Source organism: Scardinius erythrophthalmus (genome assembly GCF_964197995.2).
Source record: "Scardinius erythrophthalmus genome assembly, chromosome: 10".
NCBI classification, from domain to species: Eukaryota; Metazoa; Chordata; class Actinopteri; order Cypriniformes; family Leuciscidae; genus Scardinius; species Scardinius erythrophthalmus.
The window spans coordinates 16,906,673-16,930,628 of NC_138230.1; the positions used below are offsets into that span (position 1 = coordinate 16,906,673).

Genomic DNA, 23,956 nt, shown 5'->3' on the forward strand with positions numbered 1-23,956 from the left:
ACAAATTGTATATTATATACCCTTACACTAACCCTAAACCTACCAATCACAGAAAACTTTCTGCATTTTTACATAAATAAATAAATAAAAAAATAAAAAAAATCGTTCTGTATGATTTATAAGCTTGTTTCCTCATGGGTGGGACCTCAATTTAGGTTAGTCCCCATCAGTTCAGGTTGAAGACCCCACCGCAATAGAAAAACGTGAAAACATGAAAACACACACACACACACACACACACACACACACACACACACACACACACACACACACACACACACACACACACACACACACACACACACACACACAAACACACACACACACACACACACATACACACACACACACACACACACACACACACACACACACACACACACACACACACACACACACACAAATCAAAATAGATCCCTCATGAGAGGCCCTAAGGCTATAATGTTGAATTCTGGATTTTGAAAATGGCATAGTCAGAGGACGTTACAAAAGTTACAAATTCCATATGATCACAAAAAAGAGAAAAATCCCCTTTTTTTTGGCAAATCCATTTGTAATCTTATCACATCATTTACAGTACAGTATACTCTGACCCAGTTATGATTTTTGTCATGAGGGCATGTAGGCCCTTTTATTTATTTATGTATACTTATGAATTTTAGATTTGAAAAAAAATCCACACTGTAGTGTATATTTAAAATTCTATTGTGTAATATTTATTTAGTTTTATACAAAATAAGACTCAAGACTAGAGATCTTTCTGCATAAACTGCTGTTGTTCACCCATACTGGATAAAAGCTTTGTGAAGCAAGTGTTTTCGTGGATCACTGTGACCTATCACACGCACAAACCAGTGATGGACAATTACAACTCCTGTTGCTCACTCATGAACTGCACTGTCTCCATGACGACCAAAAGCAGGATACTTTGAGACAGAAACTCTTCTTTACAGCACATAAAAGAACTTTACTCAAACACACACACACACACACACAAAATATATACACATGATCAAAACATACAGATACTGTATATTTCACAATTTCACAGCAAAATATAAATCTGCAATATTGCACATTGAGAATTCTTCCTCCATTCTGAGAGTTGAGTGATCGTGATGATGCGGCCTCACATGGCCTTCTTATATTCCATTATCAGTAATTGCCACAAAGGATAATCTTGCCATGGTCTCTTGTTGAGACGATAAGATAAAAGTCATCTTTTCGTGACCCTGGTCTTTCGTGAGTTTTATTATTGGATGTTTTTATTCAATGTTGATTAAATGTACATCATATAAATTAGGCTAAGCTTCTGGGTTTCCATGAAAGTTAAGGACACTTTCCTAATAATAAAGTCCCTAAATTAAACTTCAAGTGTACAATTCCTTTGATGATAATACTGTCACAGTATGGCACATTATACTGTCATTACCATGGTCACCGTCATTATGAGTTTGTTTGGTTCAGCTGTGTTCTATTAATCATCTTGTTTGAATTCCTATTTAAGTTGTACCCTCTCCGTCTGGTCACGTTCACATTTTCTGTGTGTTGCTACCTTCTCTTAACCTTTTGGATATTCAACGCGTGGCCTACGATTATTTGTCAAAACCCCAGTGATGAACGGGTCGGTAGGTTTAGGGGCGGGGTCAGGGGTAGGTCATTCGCACGAATTCATATGAATTGGGCAACTAGTAAAATATGTAGAGGAAAGTGGGGTGAGTTGTGCCAGTTTTTACTCAAAGTGACTTTACAGTGAGGCCATGGCAGTAATGCCTTCAACTTAAGGATGTACATATTTTTCAGGATGTGGTGCATCCCTGAGAACAATCACTTTGGATCTGAAATAAATTGTTTCAGAAATATAGCTCTTGGGAAAAAAAGTGGTCTCATGGCACAACTTGCCCCTGGTGCGGGGGAAGTTGTGCCTTTGGGGGAATACATTGGGGGTAAATTGTGCCAGTGATTTCTGAAGTAAAACAGAACATTTTAATGTTATGAACCGTAATGCTATATGAAAGCAAGATAAATTCAATACAAAATGACTAATTTAAGGTTCATTTAGATATTGTCACCCTGGAATACCATAGCATGCGTTTTTCCTGCTATGGTCAATTGCATAGGGATTTTGTATTGAACATAACTCTGGATCACAGTGTCATAGAGACAAGGGGACGGGCTCATTTTACTCAGACAACCAATCAGTCTCTCAGGATCATTGTGAAGCTATCAAGCTACGCCCTAGCAACCATTTAGAGCACCATAGCAACACAATATATGATATTTTTGAATCATTTCAGGCAAAAAGGCTTTGGCAATAGATGCCTGTTGGCATAGCACTGTCTGTCAATTATGTAACATAAGAATAAAATGACTAGGCTAATTTCTAAACATCCTATTGTGACATAGGCCACTTAAAAACGGAATAAAACTTCTCTTTAATAACATAGTGCAAACTCAAAACTGAAATCAGTGTTAGCTAAATTAAACAAATAGCAGGAAGGAAGTCAAACAATGATGAGGCATGCCCATCTCCTCACTTCTCAAGATTATCCCCTGTGAGTATGCAGGTCTAGGTGGTCTGGATCTGGCACAACTTAACCCAGGCCCTTTGGCACAAATCACCCCAGACCCACAAGTTTGAAAAACTAGCATGATCTAGCAGTTAAGAGCTAACATCATGCTAACTGTATAGACTCATTGTGTAGACTATACTAAAGCACTAAAACATGTGTGAAATGTTTTCAAACTTGTCTATAATTGTTCAGACACTACAATCAAAAAACCTTAATCATAGAAATTTTACTTTGAAAGGGAAAAACAGTTTTTTTGCACTAAAATGTGCTTAACTCTCATGCCATGTGTCTCTCTTCTTTGGAGGACGAGTAAAAGTGATTGCTTTTCAAAATTATGTGGTCACATGACCAATTTCTTTTATGGTTTTCCAGAAACAAGGGTGGAACTACTCCCCCCCCCCCCCCCCCGGCACAAATCACCCCACTCTCCCCTACGATTTAGCAAAAATACGAGTGAGGTCCTATGAATTCGTACTAGCCACCTCGTAAAATACTACGAATTGCCGAGAGATTAAACTCGTGTTGGAAGCTCCTTCATCTTCGTCATGTGTGCTGTGGCTCCATGCCTCTTTCAAAAGACTTTCTTAGCCTACTCGACTCTTTTGACGTTGTGCAATGGGTGTCTGGACCAACTCATGTTCAGGGACATATGGACTTTTATCTCGTCGTCTATCAGTGTTGAACATCAAAATTGGTGAGGCTGGCTTATCTGACCATCTGCCCATATTGTTTTCTGTGCCATTTGATGGAAATAATGACCGCCAAGCTGGACTATTTTCACAGATTGTTCAGGTGATGAATTTTCCTCCAGGTATGTACAATTAAGTGCTATTCAGGATACGAACCTTTCCACATGTCACTTAGATACTGATGAACAATGAACATCTAGTATTTTCAATACTACTTGCTTTAACATCTTAAATTCTATCGCACCTCTAAAAGCGAAAAAAAAAAACAAGCATAATTCAATACCTTGGCATAATGATATCACTCGTTCTCTCAGACAGACCTGTCGAAGGGGCGGGCAGAACGTACATGGAAAAAAGACAGATTACAAGTTTCATAAGAAATTTTAAGGGATTCTCTTTCTGCCTTTCATTGAGCTGCTAAGGTTGCAAAGAATAGATACCTTTCAGAGTTAATCTTACGGAATAGCCATAAGCCAAATATTCTATTTTCCTCTATCGAGTCGGTTCTCCATCCAAATGTTAATCTTTTCCTTGAAGCATCTGTTTCTCTATGTGAGGACTTTGCAACATATTTTAACGACAAGATCTCCAAAATTACATCTACAATGTATATTCCGGCGTATAAACTGTCTGATGTTCCATTCTCCTCTTCCACTTGGTCTGTCTTTGAGTCTGTTAACCTGAATACTCTGACCGAGACCATGTCTCGTCTGAAACCCACTATGTGTCCCAACGACTTTTGACTTTAAACTCGCCACAGTGCGGCTTCATCTTAAAAAACTAAGTTTGGGGTCCCCATTGTTGGCTAACTTTTGTCCTATTTCAAAATTACCTCTAAAATTCTAGAGAAAGTTGTCTTAAATCAACTTCAGTCTTATCTGACTATCAATTCTGTTCACGAAAAGTTTCAACCTGGTTTTAAATCTCATCACAGTACTGAGTCAGTTCTTTTAAGAGCTTTAAATGATATCACTGACTCTGGGCAGTCTATGGCTCTGGTTCTGTTAGACCTCAGTTTTGCCTTTTATTTAGTCAACCATGATACTCTTACATCACGTCATGTGTTGAAACATGTGTTGGTCTTCATGGCACAGTATTACAGTGGTTTCGGTCATATCTCTCTGACAGGAGGTATGTTGTCAATATTGGACACCATTCCTCCTCTGAAATAACCTTAAATTCTGGTGTTCCCCAGGGTTCAATTCTTGGTCCTATACTGTTTTCCCTTTATATGCTTCCACTTTAACAGGCACTCTTTTCATTTGTATGCTGATGACACCCAAATTGATATCCCTTTGAAGCGTGATAACAAGCAGGCCTTAAAGCCTATTACGGATTGTTTGGAAGAACTAAAACTCTGGCTTTCAACTAACTTCCTGAGCCTTAAAGGAGAACTCCGGTCAATTTTAACATTGAGCTCATTTTTTTGTAAATTTGGAGTGCTGTCAGTACATAGAACGACAAAAATCGGTGTTGCCTACACCGTGTTATCCTCTTTTTAAAATTTGCACCCTGTTGACTTCAATGGGGCAAGTTTTAAACCTGCTTTTAGCCTCTTAACATCCTTGATGTGTCATTACAAGTGCCCAGCCATTGTGAGTGATTCCTTCAGAGTGAACACGGGTGAATCTGACTGCAGTAGATGTGAAAGATATGAATAAAAATGATGTTAATTCAGCCAGCGCACATACCTGTATTTACTTCCCGTTTTCGTTCGAAGACCACTGTAGTCAATTGTCGAGTTCAACTCGACAATCCTTCAACCTTCAACCTTCAAACCTGTGTTTACTCTGAAGGAATCACTCACAATGGCTGGGCACTTGTAATGACACATCAAGGATGTTAAGAGGCTAAAAGCAGGTTTAAAACTTGCCCCATTGAAGTCAACAGGGTGCAAATAAAAAAAAAAAGGATAACACGGTGTAGGCAACAGTGATTTTTGTCGTTGTTCTCTGTACTGACAGCACTCCAAATTTACAAAAAAATTTGCTCAATGTTAAAATTGACCGGAGTTCTCCTTTAATGAGAGTAAAACTGGATTTATTGTGTTTCAGGTTCAAATGAACACTATGTACATGATTTTGAACTTGCATCTTTGTCACTTTATAGTACTACATGTGTCAGAAACTGTGTCTGGCTTGATAATAATCTTAAATTCGATAAGTAGATAAGTACTGTGGTTAAGTCGTGTTTTTATCATCTTCGTCTTCTGTCAAAGGTGAAGCCATTTCTTTCCCTAAAGAAATTCGAAACAGTTATGCATGCTTTCGTAACATCTCGACTGGACTAATGTAATTCATTGTATTTTGGTGCCCCCCTGGCTTGTGTTTCACGTCTACAGTTATTTCAGAATGCAGCGGCTGGACTTCTTTATGGGAAAATGTAAACATGATTCTGTCACACCGGTCTTGATCTAACTACATTGGCTGCCAGTCAAATATTGTTTGTTTTTAAATCTATTCGTAATGAGGCACCACAGTACTTATCAGATCTGCTACATCCCTACGCTCAGTCAAGGTCACTTAGATCCGCTAATTCTGGACTATTGCAAGTTCCCAGGACAAGACAAAAAAATAGAGGTGATCGTGCCTGTAAGGCTAGAAGCTTACGCTGCTATTTTGAACCAATAATCGGAACAAAAGGCAATTGAAGGAAAACGTGTATAATTCAAATATTTATCTGACTCCAATATGATTAATCTGACTCCATTAGGGTTGTTATTCTTTAACCTCTTATTCTTTAAAGGTTAAGGTCTTTCTTAGAACTGATAGGAAACGTAGGATTTAACCTGAACGTTTAGATAACAAAGGTTATAATCACTTTAGCTTTCAACATAATCAGTGATAAAATGAAAGATTCTCAAAGCCTTTAAAGCTGGCAAAGTTATTTATTAAGTTACATGTTTAAATATACAGACAGTAGAATGGAACAACATACTGTATAGAAACTTAGTTGTAACAAATAATGCACTGTTGTGCAGAAGAGGCCGTAAAAGCCTTCCTTGTAGTATGAGGTACGCACCGTATGCAGGAGTGACAGGGTTAAAGCCTTTCTCCTAGATCAACAGTTACCTCTCCTTCTTATATCCTGAGCAAAGCATTGTTAAACATGAGTGGAATACCAACACCAAACCCAACTGACAGGAAACCAAAAGATGAGGCAAATGGGTATTGATCAAGAGGGGGAGAAGAACATCAATGTATTTCTCATTGAATTCTGCTCAATGTATGTTTAACCAATAGTACCTAGATTGTACATTAGGATACTTTAATATCTCAAGTTCACCGCCATTCATTTCAGTTTATAAGCTGTTGGATGAGACCAAACATGGCATAGTTACATATTAGAACACACTAATAAAAAAAACAGTATGTAGTTGAAAGCATATGTCCTGTGAAGCAAATGGTACAGACGTGTCATTGAGGTGCAAACGACTCTGTATCTCCCGACAGAACCATCCTGTGCCTGGAGTGTCCCAACAGTTCTCAATCAGCATATTGATGAAACCCTTGCACCAAATCGGCATTAGCATACACATCGGCCCTAAACTATGGAATAGTCTCCCAGTTCATATCAGAACTGCCCCAATTTTATCTACTTTTATGTCTACTCTTAAGACTCATTTATTTTCTTTAGCATTTAATATATCTTGACTTGTTGTTTTATGATGTTACTTTCGTGTGTTACACCTATTTTACAGCTTGTGTTTTTTTCTTATAACTTTTATTTTTGCAGCACTTTGGTCAACTTCGGCTGTTTTTAAATTGTGCTTTATAAATAAACATTGTATTGTATTGCATGTGATGTACTGTATATAAAATCAAACATATAATATGAGACATTTTCAAGAGTAGTATTTTCAGATTTCAGAAATATGAGCGAGAGAGAGAGAGTGCAAAAGAAAATAAATATGCAATTTAACAAGCATTGAAACATTTTCAAGACCAGCATTTTCAGGTTCCAGAAGTGTTATAGTCATTATAAATATATTTTATCCCAACTAAGCATTGTTCACGTTTGTTCACATTCATGCTCTCACAGCATTGTTTAAATTAATAAAAATGTTTATAAAAACTGGCCAACTGGTGATTGACAACGTTTCGCAAACACTGATTTTTAGCATTTGGCACATCTATATATATATATATATATATATTGTTACATCTAAAATTGGTTGTTTGTCATATGTTTTAATGCATTATACTTAAGAAAGGTGTAACATAAGTATTATAAAATGTTATAACTGTGGTTACAATTATTCATGAGAGCATACAATGCATTATGAGATGAATTAAAAGGCATTATTCATGCATTAAATGTTTTATTTATAATATCTTTTATAATATTTTATAGTATTTTAACAGTATATATGTTTAGTAAAATGCTACTAAACAAGCATTTGAAGATTTGAATAGATTTGAAAGTAAACTATAACCTGGCTCAGTGTAACAGTTGATTACATTTCAGACTATTTTGCCTGAAGTAAAAGGAAAACCAGATGCTCACCCTCCTTAATCGTCACCTTTTTTTTTTTTTTTTTTTTTTTGATTGCACATATTTACAGATCACACATAACTATGGCTTCAAAGCAGGTGCTAAATATGGTCTCGATTGCTCTCCAAAGAAATGCATTGTCGTGAGTAACATGTCAAAACCAGATCCTCACCCTCACCCTATGTCAAAAACCCTTCCAACCTTCCAAAACCACCAAGCATATAACAAATACATTGGCCAATTTCTAACCAAGTTAAATTCTTATCAATTTAAATCAGTGTAGCAAATTAGCACTAACAAATAATAACCAATAATAACTTGTTATAATTGATTATGAATATTTGGATCAGTTGATAGAATTAACTTAATGTAGTAAAATTAATATTAAAATCAATTAACCTGTTTGGTGCCATGAACACTCAGTGTTAATTGTTTATTAATTCTAGGAAATGTACATTTCCGGGGCATGGGAAATGACTTTATTACTGTACAGTTCAATTCAGAGCCTGTAGTCAAAATCTATTATTAGGGACTCCAGTATATGAGCCTGAGAGACGGACAACTTTACGTGTGACATGAACAAGACTTTATTAACTAGACTAAACATTTACACTACTCTAACATACACATACATACATGTATACAGTTTACCAAGGGAAAGAGAGCTGAAGCAGGTACAGGAGAGCAATAATTTATAGCATTGTTTGAAATTCAGCAGATCAACAGCCTTGAGCAAACCATCAGTTTAGTTCTAACATGCCCCTTTTAAAAAGGGGTAAGGACACTTAATGTATCAAATAATGAGACTAAGTTTGATACTTGCATGTCTCGCCCATTTGAATTAAACTGTCTTGATGCAATTCGTTGAGGCTCCAGTTGATCTTTGCTGATGTTGTCTTGATGAGAGAGAACCAGTGGGAGTCAGAGGATCTTTGGTGAATGGAAAGACAAGGCCGCAGCCTGGCACAAGCTTGGGGGTCCTTAGAAAACGTCTCGGTTACATATGTAACCCTCTTTCCCTGAGTAGGGAACGGAGACGTTACGTCGTGACGACGAATGGGGTTTCGCTTAGAAAGCCTCTCGCCTTCGAAAAATAAAACGAGCCAATGGCAAAGAAATGCCATGGGTCTGCTGAATTTGCATAGCGTAACTCCGCCCCACCTCGTGGGTATATAAGGAAGTACGCTGGCAACATGCAGATATGTTTCTTCGCTGAGGAGCCGAGACTGAACTCAGGTGTTCCAGCGGTACAGCGGAAGTGGCAGAGAGAGGTAACGTCTCCGATCCCTACTCGGGGGGGGGGGGGGATGTTACATATGGAAAACACTGAGGTGTCCATCCCGCAGGGTGGAATGTTTCAACCCCATGGGAGGCAAGGTGCCAAGGGAAAGACACATGCTCGAGAGAGGCTTACAGTGGAAATACACATGTGGGGGTCGCCCAGAGAGGGAACCATGCACATGGAGGAACCTGGCCAACGTGAAAGCTGCCGGAGGCATAACTCTGGCGTTGACGTCAACAGCGCTGGAGGAACTCAGGGCTTCTCAGCGAGGCTCACCTGAGGAGAATATCGCACGTATCCAGTCCATGGAGTGGAATGGCGAGCAAGCTAAGACACCTGAGCAGATCCTAGTACCGGCTTGTTGAAGCGAGTACATGAGAGGACACTGGCTCCACTTGGAGATTGTAAAATCTCACAAACGTGTTGGGTGTCGCCCAGCCTGCAGCTCTGCAGATGTCTGTTAGCGAGGCGACATGCGCTAGAGCCCAAGAGGAAGCCACGCATGATCTCCGCACGCATGACAGGGGCATTGCCACCCACCATAGTGTAACGGACTCCCCGGAAGCAGGGAGGAGATCGTGCAAACTGAATCGCATCGCCGAGCCTGATGGTTCTCGCGGCCCAGCAGGACAGGTTGGGAAGCTCTAGCCAGGCTCCCAAGAACTGAACCAGCGGGGTCATGCGAACCACAGATGTACCCTCGGTGGGGCAGCGAAGCAGAATGACCGGCCCGGACAAGGAAGGCGTAGCGTCCCGGTGTGGGGGCACGGTCATTAGCCGCGTCCTGGCAGAGGAGGCCAGTGAAGGACCAGCGTTCTACGGGGGCCTGTTCTGCCAGGGGTCTGGCGACAGAGGGGGAAGCGAGTGGCGAGGCCCGTGAGCGGCGCGGCGTGCACTGTCATCCGAGAACTCTGTGTGCTCAGAGATGGGTGTGTCAGTTCTTTCTTTAACCACATTAAGGTGCTGCCCGCCGAGGGGCGAGCAGCGGGGGGTGGAGAACAAAAGATTCTCCCCCAGCCCTCCACCAGGGGAAGGAGTCGCCCTGCTACCATCTCCCGGAAAAAACTGATTGCCATCTCTGAGCAGCCCGTCTCAGGAGCGCCGCTTAGCCTGGCGTTTAGCGGGGCTGGACAGGGCGGGGGCACCTTCCTGCTGCGACCACCTCCACGGCGCGGCCCGGGTGAAGGCTGCTGATGGGGCGGAATATGTTTAATCGCCTCAGTCTGCTTCTGGGCGGTCGAGAACTGTTGGGCGAAGTCCTTGACCATGCCGCCGAAGAGGCCAGTCTGGCATATGGAAGTGTCGAGGAAACGGGTTCGCTCGGCATCTCTCATATCGGCCAGGTTTAGCTAGAGGTGTCTCTCCTGGACCACGTTCATGGGCATCACCTGGCCCAGGGAGTGTGCGGTCACTTTCGTCGCCCGGAGAACGAGGTCAGTGGCAGCTTATCAAAGACCCCTGGGTCAGTCCTGCCCTCGTGTATGTCCCTGAGCATCTGGGCCTGGTAGACCTGCAAGATGGCCATGGCAAAGAACCAGAGTACCACCTCTTGAGGAGGGGGTAGATCGGGGTGTGGATGAGGGGACTCTCCCTCTAACGAGGTTATTGAGTCTCGACCGCAGTGTCACGATGATCATTTTCCCACAATGAGAACATGATTCATCCACAAAGACTGCCTCAGCGTGATCTACGCCCAAACGCGTAAGGCAGTGATTGTGCCCATCAAATTCAGAAACAGTCTGACTGCAACAAGAAGTGCATGGGCGAGACATCTTTAAAAAGACGTGCCACGTGCAAGCTCTTTTGTGAGAGGACAAAGACTCCGCAGAGTGTTGAAGCGACCAGGGAGAGAACACACAAACACTGGCAGATCACTGCACAGATCAGCAGGGAATGTGCACTCACTGGAAACCGCCATCACACCAACACCTGGAGAGAAGCTCATCTCGAAGAGTATAGAGATGAAGAAGATCTCAGGATGGCTTGTGGAGTGAAGTGGTAAACTTGGCTCCGAAGCGAAAACATATCTGCATGTTGCCAGCGTACTTCCTTATATACCCACAAGGTGGGGCGGAGTTACGCTATGCAAATTCCGCAGACCCATGGCATTTCTTTGCCATTGGCTTGTTTTATTTCTCAAAGGTGAGAGGCTTTCTAAGCGAAACCCCATTCGTCGTCACGATGTAACTCGTAGTGACCACGAAAGGGAACTTCTAGTTCAGCATCATCTTCACATCAGGATTTTAGAAAAGAACTAAGAGAGTAAGAGAATAAGAGGCGTGATCTTGTGATCAGTGATTTTTAAAGTGTGAAGATGTCACACCCTCTGGAGGGTTCTGAGCCAATAAGAAGTTGTTCCCTTTGGAGGGAATTTCTTTACGACCTTTTGTTCAAGCAGGCCTTTGAACATGTAATTTGATTGGGTGTTTAACAAAAGAATCTTCAAGATTCTTATAATACTAATGCGTCACAAAGTTAGCAAAATGTAATGAAAATTATCGAATGGGGGACGAAGATTGGAGTTTATAGAGACTAAACATGCTACACATATGATTTTGGTTAACCACAGTATGCAAGTCTGAAACATTAATCCAAATGAGTTGAATGAATACACAGGCCAAACCATAAAAAAGGGAAATTATGAGATGGGAAAATTAGATACATGTTTATACATTTCTCAAGTGGTTATATATAGGATATATAGGATTAAAAGGGTTTATTTCTCCTTCTCACCTAGAATTAAGTGAGAGTCACAACTCTCTGCAAATTCCTTTTGGGGTCGTAAAAAGTCTTATCAGTCTTAATGTGTCCTGTAACAGGACACCGGGTTCTGCCAGTGTGTTAGCTTCATTTGGGAAGTTAGTTTTGGGGGAAGTTTCATAGACCTTTTTGGGAGAGTGAGTTTGCTGGATTATTCATTAAATATAATGAATAATTTGTGTGTCTGATTGGTCCAGATGCTACATCAGTATGTAACAATGTTCTTGCCTTCTCCCAAGTCATTTTTAAGATATCATAAATTATGACAAACTTAACAGCAGCAGGAATTACACAGTGGTGCAGTTGGTGGATGGTGCTGCCTTCATCTCTCTGGCCTCATTTGTAGGGCACGCAGAAGCCACCTGACAACGGAAAACCTGCTTATACGCCTGCCTGAAGTTCTCTGAGAGGAACGCATAAATAACAGGATTAACAGACGAGTTGCTGTAGGCCAGACAATGAGCCGCCACACGGAGCACGAAGGATGCCTGGTTCAGGGGGAAGGAGCCGAACTCGACCCACAGGTGCACCACGTGATGAGGCAACCAGGACAGGCAGAAGACCACCACAACCACCAGGACTGTCTGAGCAGTCTGTCAAGAAAGGTGGAGAGACATTTCTGCTGGGTTTTTACAAAATAATAAACAATTAATAATTCAACAATTAACAACCATGAGATTATATTATATTTTAATATTTGAAGCAAGCACTCTTAATATTTCTTACCTTCTTTTTTGATGCCTCAGACTTTTTGGAGACATTTCTTAACTTTTTATGCAAATGATTCAGGACCTAAAGACACGTTGGCACATAATAATTTGAAATTAAAATATGTGAATGAAGGGTCAATGATTTGACACACAGTTATTTAAAAATACCAAAAAAAAAAATATTATTGATACAAGTGAATTGAATACACATTTTCTATAATGTTTACAATTTCTTAATATTTATTTTGATATATTTTGTGTGGCATGAAGATCTAGCTGGAAAAAGAATAGAACATTAAATGTTAGAAAATTAGTTTAACATCATTAAGAAGTTGAAAGAAGTGAAGCAATTTTGTTTTAAATATGAATAATATTTGAAAACATTATGTTAGCCAAATCAAAGTGCAGACCAACATGCAGGATGCCATTTTGTTGTTGTGACAAATGCATAAAATAAACCCAGACCATTATATATATTAAACATGACTATTTTAACTTGTCACATCTGTTTTAAATAAGATTCCTGCTTTTTAATAATTTTGGACACCTTATTTTTCATTAATATACTTTAACAGATTCTAAACCAAATCCACATTTCATTTTCCTTTAATAAGGAATATAATCAAAGCACATTACATGCAAACATTCATAATCAAGCCACACACAAAAAAAAAAAAAAGAAGACGAGCTACTAACCTTGGCATAACAGAATGATATCAGAATCAACGGCAGCACATATCCAAAGACAAACGTGCACACGACATAGATTTTCCTCATGCTGTGATCTGGCCACACTTCCCAGCAAAACGTGCTGTTGTCATCACTTTCCACGATACCCTGATAGTAGGCAACAGGAGTGGCCATGGCGAAAGAGAGCGCCCATATGATCAGCACCCCGATTAACGCATGCCTCTCAACTCGAATGGATGAGGATTTTCTGCAGTGCACTATGGCGATATACCTGTCCACCGACATGGCTGATAAGGTGAAGATGCTCACCAACATAGACACTGTGAAAAAGTAGTGGATGAACTTGCAAATGAAGGCACCCAGGATCCATGTGGGCAGCATGTAAACTGTTGACTGAAAGGGGATGCAGAATAGCAGATAGGACAGATCTGCCACACTGAGGTTGAGGATGAATATGTTGGTGGTGCTTCGTTGCTGTCCAGGTTTGCGTTGAGCCAGAACAGTGATAACCAGAGAGTTTCCCAGGACCCCTAGAGTAAAGATGAGTCCAAAGATCAGAAGCGTGACGAAGTTGTCGGTGCCGATTCCAAATAAGGTTTTTTCAGGTGCCTCTAAGCCTATGTTTCCTTCAGGGCTGTCTAAATCACTGCCGTTTTGGATGTTCATCTTCAGAGTCAGCTTACTTTGACGGTTCGTCGTGAAAAAAACAAACTCTTCTGCAATTATTATTTTTTTCTTGGTTAATCGATTCTCCAGAAGAAAGGGTTTGGTTGAAAAATCCTTTGAAGTTTAGGCTACTGGTGTCCAACGGTCAGCGACGGGGTTGGAGTAGAAGGTGCTCATTCAGTTTTTTGTATTTTTCACATTTTCATAACAAACAAAAATAATAGGCTAATTATCAGAAGTGATGTTTCTGATCATCCAAATCACACTGACGGCGTTTACAGGTTCATGTTTTCTCCGGCAGGAGCTCTAGTGTTTGAGCTCGCGTTTGGTGTAGAAGAGCTGTTCTGCTGCCGCAATAAAATTTTGCCTGCGTGGACGTCACTGAGGTAGCAATTTCCCACCCTTACTCACCCATCCTCCTACATGAACATGGGAAAAGCGCAGGATCTATGATTCTAGTCCATCACCCCAACCTTTTTTCCCTCTTCCAGTACTGTTCCATTACCAAATAGAGACCCCTTTCAACACCTATTCATTTACAGTTAATTTAAACTAAGGGGTGAAGTAACTTAATTGATACATTGTAGGCGTTTTGTTGAGACAAACATTCAAAGGCTATGTGATATAACTATAGTATGTATACCAAAAAAAAGAAAGTTCATAAAGAATTCATCTAAATCAGAATAAAAGGTTATTTTATTATTTATTAAATTATTTTATTATTATTACTCACCCCCATGTCGTTCCAAATCCGTAAGACTCATCTTCGGTACACAAATGAAGATATTTTTGATGAAATAGGCTAAGCTTTCTGTCCCTCCAGACAGCTACGCAACTGACTTTTTGACGCATAAAACTAATCCATATGAATTGAACGGTTTAGTCCAAATTTTCTGAAGAGACACAATCGCTTTAAAAGATGAACAGATTGATTTTATTCACATATAAACCTTCATCAACTCACATCAGTTGTAATAAAGGGAAGCTCAAGCATGTTCATTTGACGTGCAAGAACTAGTGAGGTTCATTCTTGTGTTACGCAGCACGTTTGAGCTGATCAATGTTTATACAGTATGTGAATAAAAGCCTAAATTCAATCTTATAACGCGATTGTGTGTCTTCAGAAAATTTGGGCTAAACCACTCAGTTCATATTAATTAGTTTTACAATTTCTTTATGAAATTTTTGAAGCGTCAAAGTGTCAGTTGTGTAAGTGTCTATGGAGGGACAGAAAGCTCTCAAATTTCATCAAAAAGATCTTCATTTGTGTTCCGAAGATGGATTTGTGTTACGGGTTTGGAACGACATGAGGGTGAGTAATTTATTAATTTATTCAATTCACTTTTGGGTGAATTAAGCCTTTAATTATTTCCCTGCCAGCATTTTTGATAATTTTCATAAAAGTTTCATGGCCCCCAGAATATTTTCTTGTTGTTGTAAACCCCACTCCCCTGATCACAAGGGGCGAGCTAGCAACTGTTGCTAGCAGCTGCGGCCTTTAGCCTCCTTGGTGGAGTGGCCGCCTCCCACGCAGAAGACCACAGTTCAAATCCTGCTCGGAGTTACACATACAATATATAAAAAAAAAGAACAGACCCTCTGCTTTAAAAAAAGTTTAAGCTTTATGCATTCTTTTTATCATCACTTGAATGTGGGTAAGTTTCAAGTTTCAACATGGAAAGCCGAAAAATATGTGTACATCCGTCAATGGTGCGAAAAGTGTTAAAAGTATGTTTTATTTTAACATATAAATACAGTAGGTAATGCATATTATAGCTTTGAAATGCTTTAAAAATGTATTTAAATGACTTTTTATTAATCACAAAACGTACATTCTAAATTTATCGAAGTGCGCTAAACAGACCCCAGCGATCAGATGTACCATAGCCATAGCAACAGTATGCTGCTCAAGCATTTTCCCTTTTAGCAAAGTCCCTTTAAAGTCCCCTGGTGAAAAATCATGTTTTTAATGTTATATGTATGGCTATGTGGTGTTTTTAATATGCTTTAAAGCAGCACTCAGTAGCTTCGGGATTTCTTCGCTGTATTCTAGCTTTTTGCTCGCAGGTTTCTCTCTAGAGCTCCCCCCACAGCTTCGGAATAGATATTTGACACAACCGTTGTAAAAACTCGTTGGTGATTCTCAGACACCAGAGGCTAGTAGATCAACGACATCAAAGCAGATGGGACATTCTTTAAAACGTCTTCTTCATTCGGGTTCGGACAGCGTGAGGGAGCGCAATAATGACAGCATTTTAGCAGATTTCTTTTGGCTGTAAAGCAATTGTTTACATCGCGAGACCTGATATCACGCGAGACTTCCTGACGCGGCGGCCGGCGGACCGCCGGCTCAAAGTTGCAAGTGCATATTTTCAACTCACGGGCACCAGGGGGGTGCGACACGACCACCATTCAACCCGAAATAAGTAATATAACCATTCCAATGACTCCGAAGCTGTTCAGGTAAGGTAAAAAAAAGTTACTTAGTTCAAACGGGACCAGAAAATAATTATTTTCTCCCATTCACTTGCATTGACAGTTTTTCAACTTTGAGGTCCAGCGGGGTTTTGCGGAAGGGGCGGGACTTACCAGCTCTGCCTATTACCTCACGCAGACACACTAAAATGACAGAAACTGTTCTGCCTTTAATGTTAAAACGGAGTCAGACAAAGATGGAGAGACTCAAGAAGAAGTGACAACATGTAGAATGCAACAGGACGTCTCTGAATGGTTAGTTGATGAATTTATGTTGCTGATGTGGAGTTAACTATCTTCAATTAGCATTTTCTGTCATGATAATCTATAAATCGTTTGAATAGGAACTGTTGTGAGATGCATACAGAGTGACTTTCTATTGCATGTGAAAAGATGGATGCTAAAGTTTAAGCTGACTCACAAATGTACTCTTATACAACAACTTTTCCTCTTCTCAATATGGACTGAGTGTTCCCGGGGGCGGGGTTTATGTAAATTCTAGGGTTAGTGATGTCACTAACCCGGGAGGAATGTCATGTAGTCCCAACCAGCCGTTTGTTGTAGTCCTTTTCTTTAAAACCAAATATCTTCCTTTGCTTTGAACTTTGAGTATTGTAACTTTGCAGATGTTGTTTATGCTCAAACAGCAACATTACACACTAACTAAAGTTAGAAAAGTGAAATCATAATCAACCACCCCTTTAAGACAAACCATGTGCAAATTCATAAGTCAACACAATTACTGAGTATTTTCTCAGCACTGGTGCAGTGAACCAAAGACAGTCTCAAAAACACGGTTTGAAATCGCTTGTAACCAATCAGGTCAATGTGTGATCGTCAACGAGTGGATCTTTGAGCTGGTGCGAGCGTATATTCATGCATATTCATAGAACCGTGTATACTAAATGAGTCAATGTTGTAGAGTTGCATTCAAGCTATTTTAAGGCATGAAGATTTTTTTTCAAGGAGAAAAACTTTTAAATATGTCATTTGGTGAACAAAGATGAGTTAAGGAATACAATTATTGACTTCAGATAAGGAAAGTCATTTCACTTTGAGCAAACCCTGGTTTTATTCTTGGTTAGAGATTGCAGACCAAAACTGGACCAATCATCTTTGAGCAAGGTGACATATAGGCTATCTGATACAATAAAGCCACTCCCCCTGTATCTCTCACTCCAGATTAAAGCAGTTTAGAGTGAAAGAAATTTAGATACTTTTGCTGCTAATTATTATATTTACATTATATTACAGTAGTTGTAATTATGTATAATTCATATAATATAGTCATACAATTATTATATTAATATTACAGTTTTTCTCAATTGCTTAAACACATTTTTTTAAACTATGCCTGGTATTCTCAGTAAACACAAATCCATAACGTCTCACCCAATTCCCCAAACATCCAATTTTCCGGTCAAAATGAAGAAGCTCTACACTCAAAACCATTTACTCTTGCTGAAAAGCCAAACTTTGCCCTCAGACATCACACACAAGCCCTCATAAACACACACTACAACATAGTTTTACACACTAGTGCAATAAATTCAGAACAACATTTCCAAAACTGGTAAGTTATGTTGTTTTTGGGCCAGAGAATATTGTCAGCATCACAGGCTATATTGGCCCTAGCCAGGCAGCAGGGGTAAAATCCACTTACATGCCTGTTTCCCACTGACACACATCAACTGAAATATTTGTCAGGCTTCTTCCATTTCATTGTCTCTGTGTCCTAGAAAAATAGAAGTACTGATTACTGTAACTGTAACACATCCTTTTTACAAAATGGAAGCATTCCGAAAACTCTGTCTGTATGTGAGGCAATTTGATACATTTCTTTCTACAGTTTTTTCCAATGCACCCAAACTGCAAAATATCTAATATATCCTGCAAAATTTAGCACTGCAACCAAAACTACATATAGCATTATCAAAATCTATAAAACCTTTGCACCATATTATGCCAAAATTCATTCTTCTACTCTTACATACATACAATATCCTTTCACATACATACATTTCTACTCTCACACACATACATTCTCCTTTCACATACATACATTTCTACCCTCACACACACACACACACACACACACACACACACACACACACACACACACACACACACACACACACACACACACACACACACACACACACACACACACACACTTACATTCTCCTTTCTACTTATATTTTTGCTCTTATGTTCCCATATTGTATAACACACACATTTTTAAATTTTACTCTTATATTCATATATTTTTAACGCACATTCACAGCTTACATTTTGTACTCGTATATATTTTTACGCACACATTTATACATTTTAGTCTTATGCAAATATATATATATAGATATGTGTGTGTGTGTGTGTGTGTGTGTGTGTGTGTGTGTGTGTGTGTGTGTGTGTGTGTGTAGAGTAGAAATGTAAGTATGTGAAAAAAGAATGTACGTGTCTGTGCTTATTGAAATATATGTATGTGAAAGGAGAATGTATGTGTGTGAGAGTAGAAATGTATGTGAAAGGATAATGTATGAGTGTGACAGTAGAAATGTATGTATGTGAAAGGATAATGTATGAGTGTGACAGTAGAAATGTATGTATGTGAAAGGAGAATGAATGTGAGAGTAGAAATGTATGTATGTGAAAGGATAATGTATGAGTGTGACAGTAGAAATGTATGTATGTGAAAGGATAATGTATGTGTGTGACAGTAGAAGAATTTGGCTTGTACGGCCCCTCATACGAAATGGCACAAACTTCATTCATTATACTAGATTTTTGTCCAACCAACTACACACTGTTGGGCATAATGAAAAGCACTCTCATCTTTAGTATGCTTTGCCATAATACTAAAAAAGGTCAAATTGTAGAAAATTCTTCAGATTGTTCACATGCACAGAAATATTTGCAGATGCTGTTGAAACATTTTTTTTTTTTCACCAAACAAGTCAACATATGCACAGCATATATATTTACATTGGACTGAACAAAAATATGCTCACAAAAAAACAGTAAACTGAAAAAGATTGAAGTGTTAACAATTAATCTTTGAGGTGTTTTCCAGGTGGCACATGTATTGGCCAGTTAGCTCATGTAGTGTCATTTTGAATGGCAGTGTTTTGAAATGGCAAACATGTGACTTTATGTCAGATTGTTGTGTCTTATGCAGAAAACCGTGTTCAGTGCATTTAAAAAGTGCCATTTTGAATTGCAAAATGTGTGTAAAGCAGAAAATGTGTTTAGACTTTTGGAGACTTGAGAAGAGGTTTTGCTCTCTGTGTGTAAGTTTAATTAATTGTGCTGTGCATGTCATTTTAGTGTGTTAGCAATTGGAAAAAACTGTATTACAGTAGTATAGTGCAACAGCGACAGTACATGTAAGTGTTGTAACAGCACAGAGTACTGCACTCAAAAGTTACAGAAGAGAGCAGTCTGAAGTACATCTACTGTACCTGTTTTTCTCCCTGAAGGTTCTTATAATCGAGGCGACGGTTAAGAGACTCAAGAGTTTGGTTGCACTTGTTGCCCAGCCTCCCTAGTCATACCATGGACAAAGACATGCGCAACTAGAGTGACACTACTTGGTCTCTATGCCCTTGCCCTTCCCCTTCCCCTTCCCCTTCCCCTTCCTTCACCTCTTCCTCCACTCCCATCTACTCTTCCTCCTCCTCCTCCTCTTCCTCCTCCTCCTCCTCCTCCTCCTCCTCCTCCTCCACTCAAGTGTCCTCAACCTCTTCCTTCATGTCTTTCTGGATCCATTGTTCCAAAACCCAATGAACTGACTCTGGCCCTTTCATCTATCTTTTGAAGGTTCTGATTGGTGTGTGATCAATGTGTGATCAAGACTCTTACACTTAAGCTAATTTAGCTGAAGCTGTGCTGACTTGAGTGAATAATATTGAATGCTAGTGCTTTCTAAATGACAACATGGTAGGCAATGAGAAATGAATGGATTTAGTTCCAGTGACAGTTCAACAAATCTGACTTATGTGTCAAAACAGGGAAGAGTATAGTTTAGGGAAATGGGTGTGCTGGAAATTTTTGTTCAAAAGCCTGGTTATAGTGTTTAAGCAATCAAGAAAAACTGTAAAGACTGAGATTCTGATTTCTCCTTCGATGTGCTCTCCTTAGACTCACTTTATGTGACAGCAAGCTTTAATATGTAAGCTTTTTAACAGATTAAGTTTAGCGTACGTATTCTTTTGAGCTCTTTGTGAAACTATAAATTATAAGGCCTATTTGTTTCCTTCACTTATAGTCAGATATTTTCTTTAAGCTGCCTTCTCAAACTTTTGCTGCAGCAGCTAACAATGCATTTAATTTCATGATATTTTTTCATAATGATCTCTGAGGGGCTGTTTACACAACACCATTTTCAACTAAAAATGGAAGAGTTTTTATGCGTTTTGGCCGACAACGGCGTTTTGGGTGCCTGAAAACGAAAACTTTTGAAACAAAAAGTTTCTCTGTGTAAACGACAAAAACGTGAATCTGTGAAAAGGATTACGTCATGCACATGCCTACGTGTTCAATCTATAGTGGGTGCTTCTCAATTCTTATTTGTGCATCCTCGTTTCCTCTCCTCGCTTCCTTTCCTCGCGTCTCAGCTCCGCCCCCTGTAGGATGCGAGGGAAGGCTGCAAGGAAAAGACGCGAGGACGGAGGGATCGAATGAAAGCTTTTTTTATACATTGGAATACTTGATCACTCGAGCGTCACTTCATCGCATCATCAGCAGCGCTCAGAGGATCTGCCCTTATTTTGTTGAAATTTGTTTATTTAAGAAATTCATAATAAATAATAATAAAGAAAGATACCCTGTTGAAATATGTGAGGTGTGTGGTTTATATAAACTGCAAAAGTAAAGTATAAATCAAAATGATTGTGGCCGATGTGAAGGGGGAGGAGAATTTATACGTGCGTCACGTTTTAGTCGATAAAACTCTTCCGCATAGGATCCACCTGTGTATCCTCGCTCATGACTCCTCAGGAAGCCTCCTCACTCCTCGATCCTCGACTCCTCGCGGTGCAATTAGAGAAGATGTCCTTCAAGATGGCTGAGCTCGATCGGTTTCCGGGTCATAGGATGGAGGACGGAGGAGAGAGGAGACGAGGAGGGATATTGAGAAGCACCCAGTGTTTTCGTCGAGAAGTGAATCAAACTGACGCTTTCCATGTTCCGTGTGATTGGCTGTTTGCCGCACGTGTCACACTTTCAGATGCACACGCCTCAGAGTTAATCGCAAAATCTGGATTAAACCTGAGATGACAGAAAACTTTTTTTATACCAAGCGTTGTGAGCCCGTTGAACCTGATCTAAACCAGGTTGGATTTATATGGATTTGTCAACTCTAAACCAACCCTGAAACTCAGAGTTTGCTTCATGCAACAGGCTTCAGGGGAAATACAAACACTGAACATTATATGCAAACCTATAATAATTAAATTACATATTAAATAATACAAACAGTTAGCAGTAATAATGTTTCCAAATAAAATGACTAAACCATTCATTGAAATTTTGATGAGGTAGTGTTGTTCAACTCAGAAAGAGAAGGCAGTTTTGAGCTATTTAGTCCCCCGGCAGTTAAAGCAAAATCAGCAAATGTATATTACACACTTGAGTGTTTTATATGAATGAAGAGATCCCTGTGGATTTTCACTAACCACTGAGACTGAACCACAGAATCACCAGGAGAAAGAATGAAAGATTATCTCTGCGAATCTCGATGAATCACGGCACAGAGCGGTACACCATAATATAAGAATGCTGTTTTCTTTCGTCTCTGATAGACCACCATCTTCTTTTTGATTTTAAAAGCATTCATTATTTCTATAGCCAAGTTTCATTCATTAGTTTCTCCTTACACCAGATATGACCGTTGCAAATACATTTGTCCTTCCTATATGAGAAATATTTTGAATTCTTGGAGGGCGTCATAAATACAATGAGGCATCAGTTTTGCTGACTGGGATTTGTCGTGTCGTGCCGCATCCAGTGTAGAGAGCATCACTGATTATAATGAATTCTATTGTCTTTTGACGCATCGCGTCTAGTCTAGACACGGGCTGCGTCCAAAAACTGATAAATGCTGCCTTCGGAGGATGCATTCCAAGGTGCATTAACTAGCAAATACAACTTTTGATTTTAATAATGTATGAGTACATGTTGAAATTAACAATAACTAAGGGGCTGTTTACACCTGGCCACTTCATGTGTTTTCTCAGATCGGATAGCTATCCGATCGTGAAAAGACCAGGTGTAAATGCCCTCCGAAACGCATTCGAGACGGATTTGAATCTGATCGCTCAAACCACTTCAGGAGGAGATCTGGGCCACATTCCAGACGAAACTGGACAAGTGTAAATGCATCTGGTTGTTGAAACCACATATGTAAATTGTACTCCTCCCAAAAATGCTAAAAAAATAAACGTGTGAGAGCGTGTTATAGGCTATATGTAATGTTATAGCCAGATATGACGCTTCTTGAACACGCATCGCCACTGATGAGAAGCTGAGCATATAACAACCTGGTCTCACAGGATTCCGTGAAATGTCCACGGGTCCTTAACTCAAAATCCGTGCAGCCATCACGGAATCGCCCCAAATTCCGTGATTCGGCCACGGATATTACTCCAACGCAAGTCAATGACACTGACCTTCCGTGGTCCACACACGGATACCCGTTTCACTGACGGAGTACAGATCTCACTCAATCGACGTGCTTTCTCATTTTGAAACGCAACATTTTAAGTATTTGTGAACTTTTCCAACATCAAATGCCATAATGACGTTAACCTGATTGTTATTGAAGCTATTGCATTGTCCTGTCATCATAAAATTTCGGTTTGTTTCAGTTAGCCTAACCAAAGTCCCGTGATGGCACCACGGACCTCAACAACCGGACCTCACTCATGGACGTTGTAATGTTGCTGGCTTGTTTAGGAACTTAAGCTTTAGGTCGACTGTGTTGCAATGGCATGTAATTAACTTGACATTTTGTCTCGTCCTGTCATCATCAAATCCAGTTTGATGGCGTTTTACACCTATTGCTCGCTTGGCTAGTCAGATCTAAAATCTGTGGTAGTAGCACGGATTGAGTCTGTGGTGAGACCACGGATAACTCCAACGCGCAAGTCAATGACACTCATCTTCCGTGGTCCACACACGGATATTCGTTTAAATGACAGAGAACAGATCTCACTCAATGGACGTGCTTTCTCATTTGGAAACACAACATTTTAAGTATTTATTTATTTTCCAACACCAAATACCATAAAGACTTTAACCTCTCTGTTATTGTAGCTATTGCATTGTCCAGCCATCATAAAAATTCAGTCTGATTCTGTTAGCCTAACTGAAGTCACGTGATGGCACCACGGACCTCAACAACCTGACCTCACTCACTGGATGGTGTGATGTTGCTAACTTGTTTAGACACTTGAAAGCTGTATGTCGACTGTGTTGCAATTTTGTCTTGTCCTGTCATCATAAAATCCAGTTTGATGGCGTTTTACACCTATTGCTCGCTTGGCTATAGTCAGATCTAAAATCTGTGATAGGAGCACGGATTGAGTCTGTGGTGAGACCACGGATAACTCCAACGTT

At 39.8% G+C, this 23,956-nt stretch overlaps 1 protein-coding gene across 1 annotated transcript; it reads right to left on the bottom strand.

Moving 5' to 3' along the window:
* Window positions 1-12,085: 12,085 nt before the first annotated feature.
* On the bottom strand, window positions 12,086-13,864 carry galr1a (galanin receptor 1a; the record flags this gene model as incomplete). Its single annotated transcript, XM_081375940.1, has 3 exons — window positions 12,086-12,391; window positions 12,525-12,590; window positions 13,205-13,864. 3 exons carry the CDS (start codon window positions 13,862-13,864, stop codon window positions 12,086-12,088), a joined length of 1,032 nt encoding a protein of 343 aa, XP_081232066.1.
* Between the last annotated feature and the right edge of the window lie 10,092 nt (window positions 13,865-23,956).